General features: G+C 44.1%; 1 protein-coding gene across 3 annotated transcripts in view; it reads right to left on the reverse strand.

Annotated features, from left to right (window-relative positions):
- SCAMP4 (secretory carrier membrane protein 4) overlaps positions 1–26,133 on the reverse strand; it is a 214,807-nt gene extending 188,674 nt beyond the window's left edge. The window contains exons 1-2 of one of the 3 annotated variants that reach the window (XM_072113472.1): positions 25,969–26,133; positions 16,960–17,001 (exon numbers count right to left, since the gene is read on the reverse strand). In XM_072113472.1, coding sequence (XP_071969573.1) covers positions 16,960–16,966 — 7 coding nt within the window. In that variant the 5' untranslated portion in view covers positions 16,967–17,001; positions 25,969–26,133. The remainder of the gene's footprint in view (positions 1–16,959; positions 17,002–25,968) is intronic. The other 2 variants (XM_072113486.1, XM_072113479.1) reach the window with 2 other exon arrangements.
- Positions 26,134–26,546: the final 413 nt, after the last annotated feature.

Consider the following 26,546-nt stretch of genomic DNA (forward strand, 5'->3'; position numbering starts at 1 on the left):
GATGGACATGGTCAGCAACAATACTCAGGTAGGCTGTGGCGTTGCAACGATGCTCAATTGGTACCAAGGGGCCCAAAGAGTGCCAAGAAAATATTCCCCACACCTGACACCACCACCACCAGCCTGAACCGTTGATACAAGGCAGGATGGATCCATGCTTTCATGTTGTTGACGCCAAATTCTGACCCTACCATCCGAATGTCGCAGCAGAAATCGAGACTCATCAGACCAGGCAACGTTTTTCCAATCTTCTACTGTCCAATTTCGATGAGCTTGTGCAAATTGTAGCCTCAGTTTCCTGTTCTTAGCTGAAAGGAGTGGCATCCGGTGTGGTCTTCTGCTGCTGTAGCCCATCTGCCTCAAAGTTCGACGTACTGTGCATTCAGAGATGCTCTTCTGCTTACCTTGGTTGTAACGGGTGGCGATTTGAGTCACTGTTGCCTTTCTATCAGCTCAAACCAGTCTGCCCATTCTCCTCTGACCTCTGGCATCAACAAGGGATTTCCGCCCACAGAACTGCCGCTCACTGGATGTTTTTCTTTTTCGGAGCATTCTCTGTAAACCCTAGAGATGGCTGTGCGTGAAAATCCCAGTAGATCAGCTTGTTTCTGAAATACTCAGACAAGCCCTTCTGGCACCAACAACCATGCCACGTTCAAAGGCACTCAAATCACCTTTCTTCCCCATACTGATGCTCGGTTTGAACTGGAGGAGATTGCCTTGACCATGTCTACATGCCTAAATGCACTAAGTTGCCGCCATGTGATTGGCTGATTAGAAATTAAGTGTTAACGAGCAGTTGGACAGGTGTACCTAATAAAGTGGCCGGTGAGTGATATATATATATATATATATATATATATACATATACATATACACACAGTATATGGAGCATAGCTACTGGGTACAGTTTTAGAACATTTTTATCCACGAAATATTAGGCAAGTCGTAGGAGTCTAGCAGTTGTTTAATGGTCAACAGATTTGGTGGGAAAGTCAACCTGTAGATGTTTTTGGGGTCACTGGGGAGCCCCACCCCCAAGTATTTTATGGACTCTGGTTGCCATATAAACGGGGAGAGGGTTTTTAGTTCAGTGGCTGTACACGGGTTAACTGTGATGTTCAAGATTTTTTACTTTTGTCATATTGACTTTGAAGTTTGCTAAGTAATTTAACTTTTCAAATGGGTCGCAGAATATCAGTAGTGCTTCCCTAGGGTTCGCGATTAGGAAAACAAAAGTAGTCAGCAAACGCCAACAGGTGCAGTTTCCGGGAGCCTATCTGAAGGGGGTGAATGTGTGTCTCTTGTCATATGTGCTGCGAGAAAAAGAGGGAGAAAGCACCCCATGAGGTCTTCCCTTTGTCATTCTGGGAAGGTAAAGTTTGGGAACGTTCTAGAAAACTTATCTCCCCTGATCTAATCTCTCCCTCCTGGTCAGTTTTATATATCCCAGTGTAGTATCCACAGAATTCCTTTGTGATGTCATCCGAGTCAGTTACCCAAAAACCTTACGCTTTCTTGAGCAGGACTGACATTACTTTACTACATCGGTCTAGATGCGCATAAAACCTGTGTATGGATGGCATATATATCTTATTTAGTTTGTCCTTTCGTTGTTCCAGGGTTATGAGCAGCTCCCCTTTTGATGCCACTGTCTGGGATTTTTTATAGCACCTCTTAAGAGAAGCTAGTTTATGCAGTAAGTCCCTGATCTTCCCTTTCCTCTTCTTCTGTACCCTAGCTCTAGTCTCCATCAGTAATCCTCTGGCTAGCATTTTCAGAGGTTCCAACATGAGCAGAGGGTCCGCCTCTTGTGTGGAGTTAAGTTGATGCAACTCAGGGAGCTTCTCTTTCATTTTCTTACAGTAAGGAACCGTCCCCCAGTAATGTGTTGTTAAGCTTCCATGTCAAATTTTGGACCGAAAGATGTGATGCACAGAAATCCCCCGTTACTGGCGTGTGATCTGAAATAGAGGCAACCCCTACATCCGATGAGTCAACAAACCTAAGGTGTTTATCTTGGGTAAAGAGGTAGTGTAACCATTGGAAGGAGCCGTGTGGTACCGAGTGGAAAGCAAAGTCTTTAGCTTCCGGGTTATGTGGTCTGCAAATATCGATCAGTTTAATGTCCTGTAGGGCTACCTTAGCCTTCCGCAAATAGGATAGGGCCGATTGGCCTGTGCATGAATCCAACAGCAGATCCAAGGTCATATTTATGTCAACCCCTATCAGTATTAAGTACTCCCAGTAGGTTGCACAACCAGAGGCATTGCCCTTACAATTACTCCCTCTATCATGCCCTTAACAAAAACTGCTCTGCCCTTCGCATCTGTGTATTTATCTTTCAGGACAAATGGGATGTCCTTGTGTATTCCAATAGTGGTCCCTCTAGAAGCTGAGGAGGTGTGGCAGCAATGAAGCCACTTCATTGAATATTACTGAGGTGTGTGACTGCTGTAGGAAGAAAAGGAGCTGAGTGCGTTTGGAGGGCACATTAATCCCCTTGATATTCCACCTTGTTACTATTATGTCAACCATCAGATATTAATTTAGGTGCTGTTAACCGCTGAAATGCTGGCTAGGCAGACACACCACGTCTCTGGGAGGATCAGACACCGCTGGTTTCGGTTTAAGGGCTCGGTGCACCTTTTCTACCACCCAACTTGCTCTACCTGCCCCCAACAGCGTGTTGAATATGTGGTTCATAACCGCAGGAAGTGCTTCTGAGGCCCATACCTCCAGGAGGCCTTCAGTCTGATATTCTTCCTCCGACTCCTGTTTTTTTGGTCCTCTAGGATAGCCATTGTTTGCTTAATTTGTTGTCTTTTGGCAGAGCTTCATGTGGACCGCCTCTGCGAACCCCCGGGAATTCCTCCTGCACACCTTCCAGGGCCTTAACTCTGTGCCCAATATGGCGGACATCCGCCTTCATTTCATTTGGCTCCTTCATTAGCTGCTTCAGGGCTGAAGTGATGATATCCTTAAGGACAGATCTAGACAGTCCCAGTACATCTGACCCCCTGCTCCTCCTCTGCATATGTGTCTTCTCCTTCATATTGCTCCACCATGCTGGAGTCCCCCAAAGTGGGCAGCACCATCTTGGACATTAACGCTACCGGGAAGTTTGGGCCTGTACCTCCTCCGTGTGTGCAGATTTGTGGCGCTTGTCAAGCCTAGACATATTCCACCCTGGCCAAATTATGTAGCTTATACTACAAGGCCTAGAAAGTTTATATGTGGCATATATCCTGGAGACACAAGCTACAAGAATCAATATGAATATACTGTAGCTGCATTACTTAATACAACCCAAGGTCACATGATCGGCCGGTCAAATGCATGCGCAGTGTTTTTTTCCGAGACGCTGCAGCTTCACAGGCTCCAGACGCCGAGCATATTCCAATACCAGTATCTTCAGTTGTTATCCTTGGGGTACCTCCTAATAGGTCCTATCCTTCTGAATCATCTTTGCTCCATATTTTGTGGACATGCTCAAAACTCTTACCCTTGGATTGCAATTTTTACCCTCTACTCCTCATCAGGTTCCCAAATCATCACAAACTCCAGAAGTGGGCCTCCTTCCCATGATCCTGGCCCCTTGCCTTCTCTCAAGAATGGGTTCTTCCGACATTTCTTGACACCAGCGAGAACAGTGATCCCAAACCATTGGAAATCTACCTCTTGCTTTTCCCTAAAAGAATTAGTAATCGATCGAGAAAGCTCTATCCCTGTCCCCTTAATGGTCCATTATGCATCAACATGGTTCCAGTACTTCCCCACACATAGTCTTGGTCTATCCATATTCTACAGTATACAGTGAGAACAGAGTTCAGTGCTCCTGTTCTATAATGGCTCCTGCTATCCCGAATATCACACGCTTTGGAGATATCCATCAGACCTTCTCCCATACAACTCCTTTCTCTTCTATCTCCTTCCTTCTCTTTTGAATTCTCTGTGTTATTTGCAACATATGTTTTGCAATACATACTCCGGTCCTCTCAAAGCTTAGGATTTTGCCTGTAAGCTTTAACCCCTTAACGCTCTGCGCCGTAGCTCTACGGCGCAGAGGTATAAGGGATGTATGAAGAGGGCTCACGGGCTGAGTCCTCTTCATACAGAGGTGGGGTTTTTTGCATTTTGCACAAAACCCCCACCGCTAATAACTGCGGTCGGTGCCGCCATCTTTTTTTCGATCGCCACGCCCCCGAACGTCATCGGGGGGCGGCGATCGGTTACCATGGTAGCCTCGGGTCTTCTTTTGACACGAGGCTACATGGTTTATGCAGGTTCGTTACAATGAGCCAGTGGCTCATTGTAATGTATGACCTGCAAAAATGCCATATATTGCAATACTGTAGTATTGCAGTATATGGTAGGAGCGATCTGACCATCTAGGGTTAATGTACCCTAGATGGTCTAAAAAATAGTGAAAAAAAAAATTAAAAAAAAAGTTTAAAAAATAAAAAAAATTAATAAAATATTAAAAGTTCAAATCACCCCCCTTTCTCTAGAACGGATATAAAACATAACAAACAGTAAAAATCACAGACATATTAGGTATCGCCGCGTCCCAAAATGCCCGATCTATCAAAATATAAAAACGGTTACGGCCGGCGGTGACCTCCGTGGCGGGAAATGGCGCCCAAATATCCGAAATGCGACTTTTACACCTTTTTACATAACATAAAAAATGAAATAAAAAAATGATTAAAATGTCGCACAGACCTCAAAATGGTAGCTATGAAAACGTCGGCTCATTTCGCAAAAAATGACCCCTCACACATCTCCGTGCGCCAAAGTATGAAAAAGTTATTAGCCTCAGAAGATGGCAAAAATTTATTTTTCTTTTTTGTACACATTCGTTTAATTTTTGAAAATGTATTAAAACACAATAAAACCTATATAAATTTGGTATCACCGCGATCGCACCGAACCAGAGAATAAAGTAGGCATGTTATTTGGAGCGAAGAGTGAAAGTCGTAAAAACTGAGCCCACAAGAACGTGACGCACGTGCGGTTTTTTTTCAATTTTTCCACATTTGGAATTTTTTTTCAGCTTCGCAGTACACGACATGTTAAAATAAATAACATCATGGGAAAGTAAAATTTGTTACGCACAAAATAAGCCCTCACACAGGTCTGTACACGTAAAAATGAAAAAGTTATGGATTTTTGAAGTTGGAGAGCGAGAAATCAGCCGAAAAACCCTGCGTCCTTAACATATGACATATAGGACCATTAATCTGGTACATCTATTACTGTTTACATACTTTTCTTTGTCTCCGCATTATGCATGCTGTATGCAATGTTAGTTGTGTTGATATACACGATCCATTCTCATTGTCACTAAACTTTGATATTGAAAAACAGTGTGCTGTGACATCTCTGCATTCAAGCACAGCCAGTCCTTTCTGCTAGAATATCTAACCAGAAGCCAGATACCGCTCTTACTCATAGCAGAGGGGAGATGCTATGCTGCATTGAGTGAAGAGATCTCACAGAAGAATGCAGCTTAGTTCACCAAGTAAGCTACAATCCTGTTATATAAAGCATATTTCACAGTCCTGCTGCTACAAAAAATGCACACAAAGGCATGATTACACAGCTTAACAAGTGCCATTACCCAACACAAGGGCTGGATCATGGGAGGCTCCCAGGGCGCATGCCCCAGGGCCCCCACCACTTTGCCTCTGCGTGGGGCCCCCACCAGTGGTGGTTTATAGTGTGGGCGTTTGTCCCACAGAGGGTGGGGAGTCGGTGGAGAAGGTACCCGGGAATTCCTCACCGGCTGCTCCGCTACTACGAACAATAGTAAGTTCGATTGCTGACAGCCCCGCACAGGATGACCTGTGCTCGCCTGTGACACAGGATCGCACTTCCTGTGTCACCACAGCAGGAGCAGCCCGGAGGAGCGAGGAGAAGGAGTGATGGCGCCACATTCAAACCTGTGTCCAGATTTCCTAGTGGTGCAGGCCCAGTTAGAACTCATAGGAGAAGCCCTGCCCACCAGCCCAGGCCTCCTTGAGAGAGGATGACATCTCCATCGGCTGCCATGATGGATTCCCTGCCTGTCTTGGACCTCCTGCTGGATATCAAGCTATTTCAGGTATGGGTACATATATGTGTCTTCCCTATGTGTTCTGTGTACAACATGTAATGTGTGTGTATATACAGATATAACATGTTATAGCTGCATATATAGGTGAAATGTGTGTTGTGGGGAATTGCTCTGGTAAATGCTTTGTAGCAGTATAGGAAGCAGGGACACACGCGGAGTTAAAGTCCAAAATCAAGTGTTTCATTCACATTTCTTTGCCAAAACACAAATTCAGCCTTTGCTTAGGCACGTACAAATATAAACCCTGCCCGGCTGGGCACTGTCTATTACAACAATAACACCTAACTATTCTTGTACCAGGCTGCCAGACACACGCTCTTGGCCAGCAGTATAACAGAAGGCACTCAGTTACCTTTGCTGTGTAATCAACGGTCCAGCCTTCAGCTCTCCAGGTAGTGCCTCTCCTACGGCTTCTGACTTGCAGTCTAAATCAGGCTCTAATGAGTCCAGTGACCCGCACCTGTGGGCTATACAGATACCCAGGACCAAAGCCAGGATGGAGTAGGAGTCCCACTAACAGCCTACCCCAGGTCTTTACCATGTACATTTTATCTGCCTGGAGGACAGATAGCGGTTCTCCCACACGACAGTGGGGTCAGTTATGACACGGAACTGTTGTCCCAGCATGTAGTACCTTAGGGACTCCAATGCCCATTTTATCGCCAGACATTCCTTTTCTACTATACTGTAATTTTTCTCTGCTGGCGTGAGTTTCCTGCTCAGGTAGGTAATGGGGTGTTCCTCTCCATTTAGCTCCTGAGACCGTACAGCTCCCAGCCCTACATCTGAAGCATCCGTCTGCACAATAAACTCTCCCTTGAAGTTTGGCGTAATGAGGATGGGAGATCTGCACAACACAGACTTCAATGCCTGAAAAGCACCTTCTGCTTGTTCATTCCACTGCACCATGAAAGATCTTTTACCCTTCAGCAGGTCTGTCAGGGGAGCAGATACTGTGGCAACGTTTGGTATTAAACGTCTGTAGTACCCAACAATGTCCAGGAACGCCCTGACTTGTTTGGTGCTCACTGGTTGAGGCCAACCCTGGATAACGTCGATCTTGTTGACCTGAGGTTTAATTATGCCTCGACCAATCACATACCCCAAATAGTGTGTCTCCTCCATTCCTAGTGCACATTTCTTGGGGTTTGCGGTCAGGCTGGCTGCCCTTAGAAGTTTACTACGGACTGTACCTTGGCCAAGTGACTCGCCCAGTCATGGCTGAAGATGATGATATCATCCAAATAGGCTGAGGTGTATCTTCTATGTGGCTTTAACACTATGTCCATTAACCGATGAAAGGTGGCGGGGGCCCCATGAAGCCCGAACGGTAACACAACATAGTGAAAAAGGCCCTCAGGGGTGATAAAGGCTGTCTTTAGCCCTATCTGTCAGGGGTACCTGCCAATATCCTTTGGTGAGATCCAGTGTAGTGAAGTCCCGAGCTCCCCCTAGTCTCTCAATAAGCTTGTTAACCCGCGGCATGGGATAGGCATCTAACTTAGACACCTCATTCAATTTTCTAAAATCGTTGCAAAATCGCAATGTCCCATCAGGTTTGGGAATTAGAACAATTGGACTAGCCCACTCACTTTTAGACTCCTCAATAAACCATAGTTTCAGCATTTTCTGAACCTCCACCGAAATGGCTGGTCTATGAGCCTCAGGGACTCGGTACAGCCCTGATCTTACCTTTACCCCTGGCTCAGTGACAATATCATGTTTAATTACAGATACAGTTAGGGCCAGAAATATTTGGACAGTGACACAAGTTTTGTTATTTTAGCTGTTTACAAAAACATGTTCAGAAATACAATTATATATATAATATGGGCTGAAAGTGCACACTCCCAGCTGCAATATGAGAGTTTCCACATCCAAATCGGAGAAAGGGTTTAGGAATCATAGCTCTGTAATGCATAGCCTCCTCTTTTTCAAGGGACCAAAAGTAATTGGACAATGGACTCTAAGGGCTGCAATTAACTCTAAAGGCATCTCCCTCGTTAACCTGTAATCAATGAAGTAGTTAAAAGGTCTGTGGTTGATTCCAGGTGTGTGGTTTTGCATTTGGAAGCTGTTGCTGTGACCAGACAACATGCGGTCAAAGGAACTCTCAATTGAGGTGAAGCAGAACATCCTGAGGCTGAAAAAAAAGAAAAAATCCATCAGAGAGATAGCAGACATGCTTGGAGTAGCCACATCAACAGTCGGGTACATTCTGAGAAAAAAGGAATTGACTGGTGAGCTTGGGAACTCAAACAGGCCTGGGCGTCCACAGATGACAACAGTGGTGGATGATCGCCGCATACTTTCTTTGGTGAACAAGAAACCGTTCACAACATCAACTGAAGTCCAGAACACTCTCAGTGAAGTAGGTGTATCTGTCTCTAAGTCAACAGTAAAGAGAAGACTCCATGAAAGTAAATACAAAGGATTCACATCTAGATGCAAACCATTCATCAAGTCCAAAAATAGACAGGCCACAGATAAATTTGCCAAAAAACACCTCAAGAAGCCAGCTCAGTTCTGGAAAAGTATTCTATGGACAGATGAGACAAAGATCAACCTATACCAGAATGATGGGAAGAAAAAAGTTTGGAGAAGAAAGGGAACGACACATGATCCAAGGCACACCACATCCTCTGTAAAACATGGTGGAGGCAACGTGATGGCATGGGCATGCATGGCTTTCAATGGCACTGGGTCACTTGTGTTTATTGATGACATAACAGCAGACAAGAGTAGCCGGATTAATTCTGAAGTGTACCGGGATATACTTTCAGCCCAGATTCAGCCAAATGCTGCCAAGTTGATCGGACATCGCTTCATAGTACAGATGGACAATGACCCCAAGCATACAGCCAAAGCTACCCAGGAGTTCATGAGTGCAAAAAAGTGGAACATTTTGCAATGGCCAAGTCAATCACCAGATCTTAACCCAATTGAGCATGCATTTCACTTGCTCAAATCCAGACTTAAGACGGAAAGACCCACAAACAAGCAAGACCTGAAGGCTGCGGCTGTAAAGCCTGGCAAAGCATTAAGAAGGAGGAAAGCCAGCGTTTGGTGATGTCAATGGGTTCCAGACTTAAGGCAGTGATTGCCTCCAAAGGATTCGCAACAAAATATTGAAAATAAAAATATTTTGTTTGGGTTATGTTTATTTGTCCAATTACTTTTGAGCTCCTAAAATGTGGAGTGTTTGTAAAGAAATGTGTACAATTCCTACATTTTCAGATATTTTTGTTCAACCCTTCAAATTAAACGTTACAATCTGCACTTGAATTCTGTTGTAGAGGTTTCATTTAAAATCCAATGTGGTGGCATGCAGAGCCCAACTCGCGAAAATTGTGTCACTGTCCAAATATTTCAGGCCCTAACTGTATGTATCTGGGCAACTCTGAGAACACATCTGTATTTCTTGCTACAAACTCTCAAGCCTCTCGCTGTTGTCTTATGGTAAAGGTATCTGCTATGCGCACCTCTGCATCTGCTACTGGGTTATCTGCAGCCTGTGAGGGCATTGCAGGAGGTGGACTATCCAGAACCATCTCTGTAAGCGGACTCTGTCTTTCCAGGCCTTTAACAGTTTTACATGATAAGTCTGCTCGGGTTTTGTCCGGCAGGGCTAACGTATCCTGTAGTTCCCTAGAACCTCATACGGTCCTTGCTATATGGCGAGAAATTTACTCACCGGGATTAAAGGTCCTTGCTTTTGCTGACCTAAAACCAGCTTTGAGTTCTTTGTGCCTCCATATGCTCCTTGACTATGGGCATGACGGCCACCACCCTGTCCTGCATATCTGCGATAAGGTCTATTACACTTTTATGGGGGGTGGGCTCTTGTTCCCATGTCTCCTTGGCTATGTCCAGAAGGCCCCTGCGATGTCTGCCATACATCAACTTGGCGAAAACCCGGTATAGGCTTGTGGGTCTTCCCGGATGGCAAACATGAATGGGGTTCCCTGATCTGTGAGGATCTCCTTGGGTAGTCCTACTCAGCAAAACATGGCAAACAATTCTTTTGCAGATGTGTATCGTAGTGTGATTGCCTCACGATATCGGCCAGCATGTTCCATGAGTACCAGAATATGCTGGTGCCCCTGAGCTGATTTAACCAGAGGACCCACCAAATCCATAGCGACACTTTCAAATGGTACCTCAATAATGGGCAGAGGTACCAACGGACTTCGAAAGTGTACCATGGGAGCATGCAATTGACAATCAGGGAAAATGTCACAATATTTTTTTACCTTATCATACACTCCTGGCCAAGAGAAAGGCTGCAAGATGCGTTCAAGTGTTTTTGTGGGGCCTAGGTGTCCTCCCATAACTTGTTTATGTGTGAGGTCTAATACCGTTTGGCTATATGGCTGGGGCACGATTAATTGCTCCTGGGTTTCACCTTGCACCTTATCAACTCGGTACAATAATTCCAGATTAACCACCACTCAAGGAAAAAAATTATCAGCACCTGGATGCTGAGGTATTTCCCAAGTTGTCACGCAATACCTCCAAATCAGACAACTGCGGCTTTGTCTCTACCTCCTCAGCTTGGCCTGCCATAACATCTAGGGGAAGTTTTAAACTACCATCTTCTTCTATGGCGGCTAGTGGCAGGAACCCCCAGAGTCTGGGTCATTGGTCTTGGGTTCTGAGATCTGACCAGACGACAAAGGAGAATGAACCCGAACTCTTGATTTCCCCGCCATAAAGTCCAAATCATGGGGAAGTCCCGTCCCAAGATAAGGTCTTGGGGCAAGTTCATGACAACCCCTGCCTCATGTAGCGTCTCCCCAAAAAAGGTCTGGGAGTTAATAATTGTGGTTGGGTAGTCCTTTACGCCCCCATGGATGCACAGGACTGCAATTGTGCGCCCTGTGACAGTCTTGGGGTCTACGAGGGACCCATTAATCAAGGTCATCCCTGGGCCAACCCTGGATGCTCTGCTACAAGTCACCCGGCACAGGTGCCGCTCATCAGTAGAGTCTGGGCTAGTAGCTGTGAAGACTCTGGCAGCATAAAGAGAAACCCTTCTGGTAGAACTGCAGTCCATGGGCTCTGACGAATTAGGGCAATGGGCTGCAATATAACCTGGCTCCTGGCAGGTCCAACAAGGGGGAGCCTCCCCCCCTTCTCCCCTGGGGTACCTCCCGGACATGGGAAGTGGTTTTAGCCCAAGGACTCCTGGGTGACATGACCTTCCGTGTCTTAGGGTCTGCCCTGGTATAAGGGGCTCCCTTATTTAGGGACTGGGTAGCACAAAACCTCTCCACCAACCCCACCAGTGCCTCGGCACCAGATGGGTCCCCGAGTAATGTGTGTATATAGAGGTATAACATGTAATAGGTGTATATATAGGTGTAATATGTGTGCATATAGAGGTATAACTTGAAATAGCTGTATATATAGATGTAATGTGTGGTGTGTGTATATAGAGGTATAACATGTAATAGGTGTATATACACTCACCGGCCACTTTATTAGGTACACCTGTCCAACTGCTCGTTAACACTTAATTTCTAATCAGCCAATCACATGGCGGCAACTTAGTGCATTAAAGCATGTAGACATGGTCAAGACAATCTCCTTCAGTTCAAACCGAGCAGCAGTATGGGGAAGAAAGGTGATTTGAGTGCCTTTGAACGTGGCATGGTTGTTGGTGCCAGAATGGATGGTCTGAGTATTTCAGAAACTGCTGATCTACTGGGATTTTCACGCACAACCATCTCTAGGGTTTACAGAGAATGGTCCGAAAAAGAAAAAACATCCAGTGAGCGGCAGTTCTGTGGGCGAAATGCCTTGTTGATGCCAGAGGTCAGAGGAGAATGGGCAGACTGGTTTGAGCTGATAGAAAGGCAACAGTGACTCAAATCGCCACCCGTTACAACCAAGGTAGGCATAAGAGCATCTCTGAGCGCACAGTACGTCGAACTTTCAGGCAGATGGGCTACAGCAGCAGAAGACCACACCGGGTGCCACTCCTTTCAGCTAAGAACAGGAAACTGAGGCTACAATTTGCACAAGCTCATCGAGATTGGACAGTAGAAGATTGGAAAAACGTTGCCTGGTCTGATGAGTCTCGATTTCTGCTGCGACATTCGGATGGTAGGGTCAGAATTCGGCGTCAACAACATGAAAGCATGGATCCATCCTGCCTTGTATCAACGGTTCAGGCTGGTGGTGGTGGTGTCAGGTGTGGGGAATATTTTCTTGGCACTCTTTGGGCCCCTTAGTGCCAATTGAGCATCGTTGCAAAGCCACAGCCTACCTGAGTATTGTTGCTGACCATGTCCATCCCTTTGTGACCACAATGTACCCAACATCTGATGGCTACTTTCAGCAGGATAATGCGCCATGTCATAAAGCTGGAATCATCTCAGACTGGTTTCTTGAACATGACAATGAGTTCACTGTACTCAAATGGCCTCCACAGTCACCAGATCTCGATCCAATAGAGCATCTTTGGGATGTGGTGGAACGGGAGATTCGCATCATGGATGTGCAGCCGACAAATCTGCAGCAACTGTGTGATGCCATCATGTCAATATGGACCAAAATCTCTGAGGAATGCTTCCAGCACCTTGTTGAATCTATGCCAAGAAGAATTGAGGCAGTTCTGAAGGCAAAAGGGGGTCCAACCCGTTACTAGCATGGTGTACCTAATAAAGTGGCCGGTGAGTGTATATAAGTGTAATATGTGACCCATGTATGTATATGGAGGTATAACATGAAACCGCTGTATATATAGGTGTAATGTGTGATTTATGTCATGGGTGCTCCTGTATATAGTGACATATATAATGTATATAGTGATTACTGATGGGGATGTATGTAGTTATTGCTAGGGGTGGAGGGGCTGTATATAGTTAATTATTGTTAGAGGGTTGTGTATATTGTGAGCACTGGGGGGTTGTATACAGTGATTGCTGGGGAAGTATACAGTGCTTACTGGGGGCTGTATATAGTGATTGCTGGTAGGCTGTATATATTGCTTGATGGATGTATACAGTCATTGTTGGGGGGCTGTATATAATGATTACTGGGGAGTTGTATATAGTGATTACTGGCGGTCTGTATATAGTGATTGCTTGGGTGGGTTGTATACAGTGATTACTGAGGGGCTGTATACATCGATTGCTGGGGGCTGTATACAGTCATTGCTCGTGGGCTATATACAGTTACTTCTGGGGGATGTATACAGTCATTGCTGGTGGGCTATATACAGTGATTGCTGGGGGGCTGTAAATAGTGATTGATGGTGGGCTGTATACAATGATGTTGGGGGTGGATTATTGTTGTTCCCGGTCTGGACTACATTCAATGGGTGCCTACACCACATTTTACGCCCAGGGGCCTCCAACAACCTTAATCCTGCCCTCAGTCACAAAAAGAACAAATAATCAACTTTAAAAAAAGAGAATCAAACAAACCTTTACTAACCCCTTAAGGACACCGACCTTTTTCATTTTGTCATTTCCATTTTTCAATCCCCATCTTCAAAATCCCATAACTTTTATTTTTCCACTTACAGAGCTGTATAATGGCTTGTTTTCTGTGTAACAACTTGTACTTCATAGTGATGGTATTTAATATATGTGTACTGGAAAAGTGGCTAAAGATTCAAAATGTGGCATTAATTATATATATGATTTTTATTTTTATATCAGTTCTAGGGAATTCTAGGGTGATTTCAACTTTTAGCTCTTCCTCAGGATGCTTCGCTCCATTGGCCTAAAGGACACTGCACACTCTCGGTTTTCTTCTTATCTCTTTGACCGCACTTTCAGTGTCTCCTTTTCTGGATCTTTCTCTTCTCATCTTCCTCTCAGTGTCGGGGTTCCTCAGGGCTCAGTCCTAGGTCCTCTTCTATTCTCTGTCTATACTGCCCCATTGGACAGACCATCAGCAGATTTGGTTTCCAGTATCATCTTTATGCTGATAACACCCAGCTATATACACTCACCGGCCACTTTATTAGGTACACCATGGTAGTAACGGGTTGGACCCCCTTTTGCCTTCAGAACTGCCTCAATTCTTCGTGGCATAGATTCAACAAGGTGCTGGAAGCATTCCTCAGAGATTTTGGTTCATATTGACATGATGGCATCACACAGTTGCCGCAGATTTGTCGGCTGCACATCCATTATGCAAATCTCCCGTTCCACCACATCCCAAAGATGCTCTATTGGATTGAGATCTGGTGACTGTGGAGGCCATTTGAGTACAGTGAACCCATTGTCATGTTCAAGAAACCAGTCTGAGATGATTCCAGCTTTATGACATGGCGCATTATCCTGCTGAAAGTAGCCATCAGATGTTGGGTACATTGTGGTCATAAAGGGATGGACATGGTCAGCAACAATACTCAGGTAGGCTGTGGTGTTGCAACGATGCTCAATTGGTACCAAGGGGCCCAAAGAGTGCCAAGAAAATATTCCCCACACCATGACACCACCACCACCAGCCTGAACCGTTGATACAAGGCAGGATGGATCCATGCTTTCATGTTGTTGACGCCAAATTCTGACCCTACCATCCGAATGTCGCAGCAGAAATCGAGACTCATCAGACCAGGCAACGTTTTTCCAATCTTCTACTGTCCAATTTCGATGAGCTTGTGCATATTGTAGCCTCAATTTCCTATTCTTAGCTGAAAGGAGTGTCACCCGGTGTTGTCTTCTGCTGCTGTAGCCCATCTGCCTCAAAGTTCGACGTACTGTGCGTTCAGAGATGCTCTTCTGCCTACGTTGGTTGTAATGGGTGGCGATTTGAGTCACTGTTGCCTTTCTATCAGCTCGAACCAGTCTGCCCATTCTCCTCTGACCTCTGGCATCAACAAGGCATTTCCACCCACAGAACTGCCGCTCACTGGATGTTTTTTCTTTTTCGGACCATTCTCTGTAAACCCTAGAGATGGTTGTGCGTGAAAATCCCAGTAGATCAGCAGTTTCTGAAATACTCAGACCAGCCCTTCTGGCACCAACAACCATGCCACGTTCAAAGGCACTCAAATCACCTTTCTTCCCCATACTGATGCTCGGTTTGAACTGCAGGAGTGTCTTGACCATGTCTACATGCCTAAATGCACTGAGTTGCCGCCATGTGATTGGCTGATTAGAAATTAAGTGTTAACGAGCAGTTGGACAGGTGTACTTAATAAAGTGGCCGGTGAGTGTACTTATACTGCACATAACATCATCCCTGCCTTAATCCAGAACACTAGTGAATGTCTCTCTGCTGTCTCTAACATCATGTCCTCTATCTTCTTGAAACTTAATCTTTCCAAGACTGAACTTCTTGTCTTTCCTCCATCTACTAACCGACCTAACCCTAACCTCTCCATCTCGGTCTGTGGGATCACTATAGCACCGTTGCAGCCGGCATGGCAGTCTTGGGGTTGTGCTGGACTCTGACCTCTTCTTTTCACCATATATTCAATCTCTTGCTCGCTCTTACTGGATGCATCCCAGAAACATCTTCAGAATCCAACAGTTTCTGACAATTGAAACTTCTAAAATGCCAATTGTTGCACTTATTCACTCTTCACTTATTCAGACTACTGTAACTCCCTACTAATCGGTCTTCCACTTGCTAAACTCTCTCCTCTACAATCTATTCTTAATGCAGCAGCCAGGCTAGGCTTTCAGACCTCCAGTTTGTGCCAATCACTACACTGGCTGCCCGTCTCCTTCCATATTCACTTTAAAATAATAACCCTCATCCACAAAGCTCTGAATAATGCTGCACCTCCCTATCTCTCTTCTCTCATCTCAGTCTTCTCGTGATCTTCGATCTGCCAGTGTTACTAGATTAATCTCTACCTTAATTCGAATCTTTCATGCACGCCTCCAGGACTTCTCCTGGACTTCTCAAAAGTGCTCTTAAAACCCATCTCTTTAGGCAAACCTATCACACTCGCTAACTGCATGAAGGGTCAATGCAGTCTTTTTTACCTCTGCAGTCTTTTTCACCTTGGACCCTGTAAATAAGATGGCAGCTGATGGCTGGTTCAAGCAGCAGAATTTTTATTTATTTAATTATTTATTAAATTATTTTATTTTATTCCCTTATTAAGAATGGCTGGACCATTTTACAACCTCTTGTGTCACCCCCTCATCCTCATAGTCAGTAAGCTCTTGTGAGCAGGGCCCTCACTCCTATTGTTCCATATGACTGTTTGTTCTTTGTAATGTAATATATTTGTACATGTCCCCTATGATTTGTAAAGCGCTACGGAATTTGATGGAGCTATATAAATAAAGATTATTATTATTATAAACCCATGCTGATGCTGGGTTATAAGGTTATGTACAGTGAGATACTGCAGGTTAGCATACCTAACAAACCCCTCAAATATTTTCCCCACAACAGAAAATAGACTCACAGGTCTGTAGTTTCCAGGATTGCCTTTTGATCCTTTTTTGTATATTGGTACCACATTTGCTATGCGCCAGTCCTGTGGAACAGAACTAGTCCTCAGGGAATCTTCAAATATTAAAAATAACGATCTATTACGGTACATAGTTCAAGCAGAACCCGGGGTGTATGCCATCTGGCCCCGGTGATTTGTCTATTTTTGTGGTTGTGAGGTGGCACCGTACCTCTATCCTGTTGACATTCCAAAGAAAATTGACATCATTCCTCATCATGTCTTCCACTAGGTAGAAACACAAACAACGTGCTTTCCACCCCTGTCTGAATCTTTGTGTGGTCAAAACTGCTGGTAGACTCACTTTAAATGCAAGCTTTTTTTTATTATCTCACCCCAGTTTATTTATGGCAACAGTAATAATGTTTGTTGCATATAAGGTCCGCAATGCTGATAGTAACTGACTCACCTGCCATTTTCTTGTCTTCCAATAGGTTGAAAGTTAATACATCTACAAGTAAAAAAGAAACTGTAAAAACCAGGCATTATTTCATGTTCAATCTCTCTAGGTTGCTAAGTTTAGCAAAATTAGGAAACGTGGGAACATACAAACTGCTATAAATTCTAGATAAAACATTTTGATATCTACCAATAAAGTACAAATAAAGTACAAGACAAAATTAATTCCAAATACCGTATTTTATGATAAGGTGCACCGGACTATAAGATGCATTATGAATAAAGGCCAGCTACGATGTCTAGGTGCATATATAAGGCGCACTGGACTATAGGGTGCAGGTTCCTGGTGGCTGCTTGGGTTAGAAGGGGGTCCGGAGAGGTCGCAACCAGCTCTGTTAAAGCGACTCTCCACAGCAGTGACCCGGCAACTGTCAGCATCCTGAATAGCCACGGAGCAGAGGTGAGCGGTCACACAGGGAGATGGTTAGAAGGGTGTCCATGCACGTGGCAAAAGTTGGTTCGCACTATGGCGCCTGTGGTCTGCAGTTCCCGCTGGAGATCTGCTGTCAAGGGTCTCCGGTAGTGGGGACCTATGTAAGTAGGTGGCCCGGTGCTTGTTTCATATATGAGGCGCACCAGACTATAAGGCGCACTTTGGATTTCTAAGGAAATCTTAGGTTTTTATGTGCGCCTTATAGTCCGAAAAGAGAGGAAAACAGCTACTTATTTGACCACGTTGACTGGGTGTGTAGTGGAATATCAAAAAGAGGAAAAGGTTTGTCCTATTGGGACAATATCACCCATTAGTCACATAAAATTTAACTTTTATTACTAGTTATCTAAAAGGTAAGGGGATGGAACAGAGATCATTAAACTATATGTGAAATTTAAAACTAGCAGACAGTCGCGTTAGGCGGATGGAGCGAAAGGGGCATATAGGGCAAGTGACGATAGGTTCTATATGTAAACCAACCGAGTCCTCGGTTCGTCTCTCAGCTGGGTAACCCCACTTTAGTGTGGCCCTCAGAACCTCCAGTATGTAGGCTATGGTGCGGCACATTCAAGACACAGCACTACTCCTATTGTATAGCCTCAGCCAGCTAAGGGGAGGAGGGAAAGGGGAGTAAAATTCCTATCTCTTGCCCTAATGCTTAGTCTCCAATCATTCCATCATACATGCAAGCAAATAGCTCATGCAATAGCTAGATTGCAAAGCGTTTGGCACACTGCTGCGTCTAAAACAAACAAACAAAACAGGGGGGGCTGTTTTGTTTGTTTTAGACGCAGCAGTGTGCCAAACGCTTTGCAATCTAGCTATTGCATGAGCTATTTGCTTGCATGTATGATGGAATGATTGGAGACTAAGCATTAGGGCAAGAGATAGGAATTTTACTCCCCTTTCCCTCCTCCCCTTAGCTGGCTGAGGCTATACAATAGGAGTAGTGCTGTGTCTTGAATGTGCCGCACCATAGCCTACATACTGGAGGTTCTGAGGGCCACACTAAAGTGGGGTTACCCAGCTGAGAGACGAACCGAGGACTCGGTTGGTTTACATATAGAACCTATCGTCACTTGCCCTATATGCCCCTTTCGCTCCATCCGCCTAACGCGACTGTCTGCTAGTTTTAAATTTCACATATAGTTTAATGATCTCTGTTCCATCCCCTTACCTTTTAGATAACTAGTAATAAAAGTTAAATTTTATGTGACTAATGGGTGATATTGTCCCAATAGGACAAACCTTTTCCTCTTTTTTATAGTCCGAAAAATACGGTACTTGGAGGATCAGACAAAAAAAGAAAAAAAAGGTAATATATCGGAGTAAATGCCAGAAAACACATAGCAATCTAACCAAACAAAATCTACATAAATCAGAAGCAGGTAAGAAGTCCTCCATATAGGTGAATCATATTGTAGACCGATATATAATGGAATAACATAGGCCAACAGCAAAAAACGGTGCATCTGTTGAGTTGAGGTTTGGGAAATTGAGGAGTAAGATTCAACAGCTTCTCTTCTTTCTACTATCACTGAAATCTTCAACCATGTCCTGGAATATCGATATAGCTCACAGAGCACACAGTCCGCCTGATCCCAACTCACAGAACCCTAGAGACGTAGTTTGCGTATCCACTATTACTCCCTCAAGGACTTGAAATTGAGGGTGCTGAAGCAAGATACCTTCCTCAAGATCCTGCCTCTTTCACGTTATACCTTGGTGCAGGGGGTGGCCCTAAATAGCATACTGGACTTGCTGAGAGAGCGCAACACCCCCGTTTGCCCTCCATATCAACAATGCGGTGGGGAGAGGGGGAGAATGTCACCCTGAGAACCCTCAAGGATCTCCCTATCTTTCTCCAAGTCCCTCCCTGTGGTGGAATTATGTCACTAGCCATCCCATCTACCACCGCAGGGCTCGCCTCCCATTGCCAACCTCACCCCATTAGACCTGACAATTATCTAATGGCAGAGATGCTCTTCATGCTCCATTGTGAACCACTTCTAGCAACCAGATCTCCCATTATTTCTACCTGTTCCCCTACAGTTTCCTGACTGTCGCCCTTTCTTTGTGGTTTGTCTTTAGATATTTAGTTGTACGATGCAAGTTGTCCTTGGCTCTTGGCCTTTACTGTAACACACCCCTAGTTCTGAGATATCAGATGCCCGAAACCCTTGTAGTTTTTGCTGTTAATATATATGCTGCAGCTACTTCTTTTTCCAATGCTGCTTTGTACTCTTGGTTTTGTTTATATTGTTTAACATCTCTTGTTATTTACTCCTTTTTCCTACTTTCTCCATTTCCCCTTCTTGGCATCCCTACATACCTACCTACCTTTCTCCCCAACCTCCTTTCCTCCTCCTAACAGCTGCTTGCTCGCTGAAAATCGTTGCTCCCACCATCTGATTCCTACATGGCTGAATTTGAAATAGCCACTTTCAACATCCACCGAATTAATTATCAAAACAGGCACATGTAATCATTTTCCACAGACACAGGGTTCATGCACTTTGCCTGCAAGAAACCCACCTTATGTGCCTGCTATTAAGCACAAACACTACACGACCTGGTACTTTTCTAATAACCACACTCCTGTGGCGTAATGATTGCTATTCACAAATTGCTTCCTCACACCTTGGTAGACTAAAAAAACTGACCTACAGGGCAGATATCTCCTTCTATACTTTGAAATCAGTGGGAACTCTTACTATTCTTAAAATCAAGTGCCCTTTTAGGATTCAGCTGCTGTATGACATACTGTCCTTAATTAAGGGTTCATTGGTTATTGGGGGCAACCTTGATTTTACTTTAGTTCCCATGCTTAATAACTCCTCGGCAGATCTAGAACTGCATACTCGGCTCTTAATAAGTTTAAGCGTTCACATATTTAAAACTCTGAGACACATGGAGTCTACAGTACTCTGCGAACAGGGACTTGAGTTTCTACTATGTCCTGGTTCAACATAGCTCCCTTCTATGGCTGGTTTCCAGTTCCATTGAAAATTGACGGTCTACTGTACTTTTAAGCTCCCCTTTTGACGAGAGTGGACAAGGAGGCTAAATGAATCTTTGCTCCAGGACTCAATCTGAACTGCCTAAATATCCCAAACTATCACCCACTTTCCAACCGACAAACCAGAGACCCTGCTTATGGCTTGGTTTACTCAGACACCCTTAAAAGGGAACCTGTCATCACATTTGCACATATATAGCCAGTGACATGTTCCTATAGAGCTCTAATAACTGAATGACACCCATCTTTTAGCTAAAAATTGTTTCGTTTACATCCACAGAAATCACCTCTCATCTTACATTACCTGGCATCAGAGGGGAGCGTGTCCGGTTCAGCCAGCCTCTCCCATCTAATGCTCCCCATGCCTTATGTATCCTTGTTGGTAACAGTTCATGTCATGTGACCAGGGTGACATCATCTCAGGTCTTTTAGTCTCATAATAATTGCAAACTGTACCCCATGCATGTATCTGACCACATGAAGTCACACTGGCCTCCATGGACTTCTACTCCTCTCCATCCTCCATCGAGGCTGCTGTGATTTCATGTAATCACATACAGTTTGCTATTCTTAGAAGGCTGGGAGACCTGCGTTAATGTCACTGGTCACGAATGTCATGAATGTAATACAAGGCACTGTGTGAAACAATTGACACAATATTTCCCATCTGTACATAGAGCTTTACATGTCTGTAGTTCAATAGTAGCAGACAGTCCCCAAGTACAAGGAGGCAGAGCAGTGATTTGAAGGGACACAGAGCTGTCAGTCAGAATAATAGGGCGTGGCTCACTGGTATTGCTGACTCTTCTCCTCTCTCAGGCTGCCAGAGATGAGTCAGAAAAGCTAATTTGCATGAGATTAATGGTACAGGGCCACACTGGCAGCAATTTTAGGTGATCTAGGGAGGACTTGTAACCCTTTATCAGCAGACATTGTCACATTGTAGGGGGGGGTCATCTTTAAAGTGGTTTTCCCATGAAAGAAAGTTCTCACATTTTAATCTCGTAGTGATGTTTACACAATAAAGATAATTTTTCAACCCTTACTTGCAATTTTAGTCAGTTTTATTGCAGTTTTTGATCCTATCACTCCCTAGACAGGTCAGTTTAGGAATCCATTAATTCCATGAGATGCTGTGTGCTGACAATAGGGCAGATTTACTTCCCCGGTCCATTTGCGATCCAGCGGCGCGTTCTCTGCGGTGGATTCGGGTCCGGCTGCTGTGCTGAAGACCATCGGATTGCATTGGAGTTCACCGTCCTACCCTGGGTGCAGGTAAGCGCGAGTCGAGCGACACTTTTTTTTTTTTTTTAAATGCGGCGGGTTTTCCGAATCCGTCGGATTTTTTACGGCCACGTCCCCCAAACTCCGTCGCGTGCATGCCGGCGCCAATGCGCCGTAATCCGAACGCGTGCGCCAAAATCCCGGGGTAATTCATGAAAAATCGTCGCTAATCGGAAATATTCGGGTAACACGTCGAGAAACCGCGAATCGGGCCCTTAGTAAATGACCCCCCAATGGCTATTTGATGAGATTTGCCTAATTGAATTGTATTAACATTGTATTTACATAAAAACTGTAAACTGCTTCATATTTAGTGATAGATATGTCCATCCATGAGCTGATGCCTGTTGTCAGCTGTAACTTACTGTCAACTGTCTGTGACAGGATCTTACAGTCAGAACATCAGCCAATCCATGTGCAAATAATTTCTATACTAATAAAAAAAAAAAAAAAGGTAAAAAAAAAAGGTAAAAAAAAGTTTTTCAATAAAAAAAACTAAATAAAATTATCCACAAAAAAAAAAAAAAACTCTGAAGAAATGAAAATATTATGCCACTTGGAAGACAATGAGGCAAAAAACTAAAATTTTATAGCCTACAAAGAGGCCATTGAAGAAACTTCATTCTATAGGACAAAATTGGCTGCTGCATAGCGTTTCCTTCTGTGCCTCGCTGTGCGCCCTTACAACTGATAACATCTACATGTGGGGTGTCTTCCTACTTGAGAGATTGCATAAGACATTTTAAGATGTGTTTCCTCCTTTTATCTTTTGGAAACGTGTACATTTTAGAGCTGAATGAATGTATTACCATTATAAATTTCACCATTGTTTTGTTTTAAGTACCCTTTGAGCACTTAAAAATCTTGGAGTGATTCATTGGGGGATTCTAACAATTTATATTTCAAACTCATTTATAAAAAAAAAAAAGGATTCCAAAAATTTTAATTTAGAAATTTTGGAAAAAAATGAAAATCTCTGTTTGATTTGTAAGCTAACGTTGTATTAGAAAAAAAGAACATTTTTAATTTTATGAACACAAAGTTAAGAAATTTTAGTAACTAACTAATTAAGGTGGTAAAACTATTGGTCTCAAAAACAGATCATTTAGAATTTTGAAGTACAATGGAGCACATTTACTAAGGGTAAGTCAGGCGCATTTCTGTCAGGTTTCCTGAATATTTCCGATTTGACCTGAATTGTACAGGGTTTTTGGGCGCACCTGATCGGATTTTGGCGCAATCACGACGACTTTCGCGCGACACAAATCGGGGGCGTGACCGTCAGACAACACGACTGATTCGGACAAACCGCGGAATTTAAAATTCAAATTGTGTTTCTCAAGACACGTACTCACATATACCGGGAAAAAGAAGGTGAACTCCGGCGGACCTGAGCGGGAAAGCGATACATGCAGCAAATTGGACGCACGATCTTAGTGAATCACGGTAGCTCCGAATCCTCGTCAGGCAACGCACCTTGGGGATCGCGACGGGACGGGTACGTAAATGTGCCCCAATGTGTCACAAAAAACACAAACAAAGTCATTTCAGTAAGTTAAAGTGTTCAAAAGTTATAACCATATAAAGTGACACATAACAGTTTACAAAAAGAGGCCAAGAATTAAAGGAGTATTCCGGGAATATGAACACCTGATACAAAAACCAATCATGCTATAAATGAATGAATATAACAAAACACAATGGGGCAGATTTATCAAGCTGTCTGAAAGTCAGAATATTCCTAGATGCCCATGGCAACCAATCCCGACTCAACTTTCATTTTACCAGTGCTCATGAATATTTTAAAGGGGAGCTGTGATTGGTTGCCATGGGCAACTAGAAATATTCTGACTTTCACACAGCTTGATAAATCTGCCCCAATGTCATTAGTCACAAAATGGTGCTTAAAGAGGACCTGAAGTAAGCAGCTCCTAGTGCTCGATCAAACGCCCCAGTGTTAGAGTGATAGCGTTACCGGAAACCTCCGGTAACGCTATCAAACACTGCGGCGGGGTAGGATGTAATTGTCGGACAGCTCACAAAGCTGTCCGACGTATTCATGAGGGGGCGGGGTTGGGGCGTGGCTAGGGGGCGGTCACTGCCGCCTAGCGCGCGGCAGTCACTGCCAGCCTATGGAGCTAGCGGGGCGGTCCGGGGGAAGCAAGCTGTCCGATGATTACACTGTAACCCGCCGCAGTGTTAGATAACGTTACCGGAGGTTTCCGGTAACGCTATCACTATAACACTGCGGCGTTTGATCAAGCACTAGGAGCTGCTTACTTTAGTAAGCAGCTCCTAGTGCCTAAAATTTAAGTGACAGATCCTCTTTAAAGGGGTTTTAAGCAAAAAAAAAAAAAAGAGAGGGGTCTGACCGCCCCCTCGTCGCTCCTCAGACTAATGGAGCAGACGGCCACACATGACCGTTCTGCTCCATTAATCTCTATTGAGTCGATGTAAATTGCCGAGTGCTGCGTTCGGACGTCTCCATAAGATCCATAGAGATTAATGGAGCAGAACTGTAATGCGCTCTTACTATACATTCATGCGTCTCCTATCCCTATAACAAACCGAACCTCTTTCCGGTCATGCGCGGCTGACTATGAGACACCGAGTCAGTATAAAAGTGCGAGCGCACACACAGTTACGTCTCCTGCCTCACCTAAGCCTCACATGCTTTCTTAATACAGTAAGTTACTTACCTCGGTTGCTCGATATTTTAATACTGTCTATGCCAGCCTCTGTCTGTCATTAACCATGGATGTCCAGTATGATTTTTTGCCTTTCTTGTTCATCTCCATTCTTCCTAGTATTCCCCTCTACTCTGATGCTAGAGCTAACTTTTCCACATTTTTATAATTTTTTTATATTTTTCTGTTCCGTTACTTTAGTCCCTTGTCCTTTATATACTAAATAGAATCCTATTTGGATTAACATTTCTATACCTTGCGTCATTATTACATATATCTATCATATGTATAGTCATGAACTACTATTATAATGTACCTTTCCTATGCTTTCCTTACATTCATGACTCCTGCACTGCAACCAACCGACTACAGCCAAACTTAGTGATGATCACATGACCTGCCCAGACTAGTGCAGGACATATGATGTGGACATGTGACCAGCAGCCATCTTCTGTCCTGTGTCTGCTCCGCGTGGACAAAAATAACGGACTGATTAAAGGGCCAGTAGCATATTCTTTCTTTATTATAGCGTCCACAGCGGTTTTCTGCTAAGGGAAGCAAAATTTAAAATAACAACTAATTGCATATTAGCTTATATTTTAAGGACCCATTTGTATATAAATTAAATTTATTCCTGGAATTCCCCTTTAACGTACAAACTGGCTGCATCTTGAATGGGTTAATAGAACAAATTAGGTAAACATCCATATTTGAATTGTGTGTCCAAACATAGTCTGAGTGAAACCTAGGGCTTTCTAGATATATGTCACAAAAAGGCAACATTTAAATCAAAACAAACCCCTGAGGGCACGTTCACACAATGCATTGCGTCACGGTTTCTGATGCGTTATTGATGCGTTCCAAAGGCTTCCATCTTGACCACATGAGGAGGTTACACTGCGTTTTAGCAGATGTAGTGGAAACACAATGTAACCTTAGCATGTGATCAGGACTGAAACCTTTGTAATACATCAAAAATGCATCAAAAAACATGAAACGCATAGTGTGAACGTGTTCTCATTCCCACGCCATGCCATTTACAGCCATCTCTGAGAGTTTATTGCAGGGTCATTGATGATCATCAGCCGCACATCTAATCAGTCCAATGATGGGGGAACACATCAGAAACCTCCCTCATAACTTTACACATTGGATTTCTTACACCCACCATCCCAAGGAAACAACTGATATCTGCATACAAAGCTCCATACACTGTGTGGTGGCAGATTACTACAGCTCAAATCAGGAAAGTTATGGAAAACGGTTGCTGATCATAACAGAAAAGGAATAAAGAAGTCACATTCATCAATGTGTCCCCCTATAAGGCTTCTACTACTGCTTCCAGACACAACTTTAACGACACCTTGAAACATCTGTTACAGGAGTCAGAGACACATAAAAGATAATGATGCTGTAACGGCCACTACTTCTAGTTAACAGATCAACGTAATATTCAGTCCCTCGGCCATAAAAGGCGCTCACAGAATAACTATATATTAATGAACTCATGAAGAGCTAATTAGTTGCTGATCTCACCGATTTTGTAACTGCTGCAGCAGCACTCTCCCACCCTCGGTGCAGTGCGCTACGGGACTTGTAGTTCCAGGCGACCGTGATGCAGTTGTACTACACCTCCCGGCGAGCTTTGCGGCAGGCAGCTGATACACTAACAGGAAAGGACGGTTATGTGCGGGAAGACTCGGCATCCTATTAAATTGGCGGTTTATTCTTGTAGCAGTACGGGCGGATAAGACTTCATCGTTGCAGTAATAAATAAAACAGATTACAGTTATTCTTATGGAAATGTATATAAGTTGTCACAAGAGGTGATATATACATGTGAGCTATCATGAAGGCGAATTAAAGCTATCATAATGGCCGGCTTTGAGACCATCGGTCCCATTCAGTAGGACTGACACCATACCTCCCAACTTTTGGACAAGAGAAAGAGGGACAAAAGCCCCTCCCCCTTTTTCTAAACCACGCCCATTGTCCCACCCACCCACAAGCATAGTATAATATCAACCTTGACGGTCCCCACATAGTAAAGTGCCCCTTACTTTGGCCACCCCCCCCCCAACCCCATGGACCCGTATAATATCCCATAAAGCAAA

This window comes from Engystomops pustulosus, chromosome 1 (assembly GCF_040894005.1).
Source record: "Engystomops pustulosus chromosome 1, aEngPut4.maternal, whole genome shotgun sequence".
Classification (NCBI taxonomy): Eukaryota; Metazoa; Chordata; class Amphibia; order Anura; family Leptodactylidae; genus Engystomops; species Engystomops pustulosus.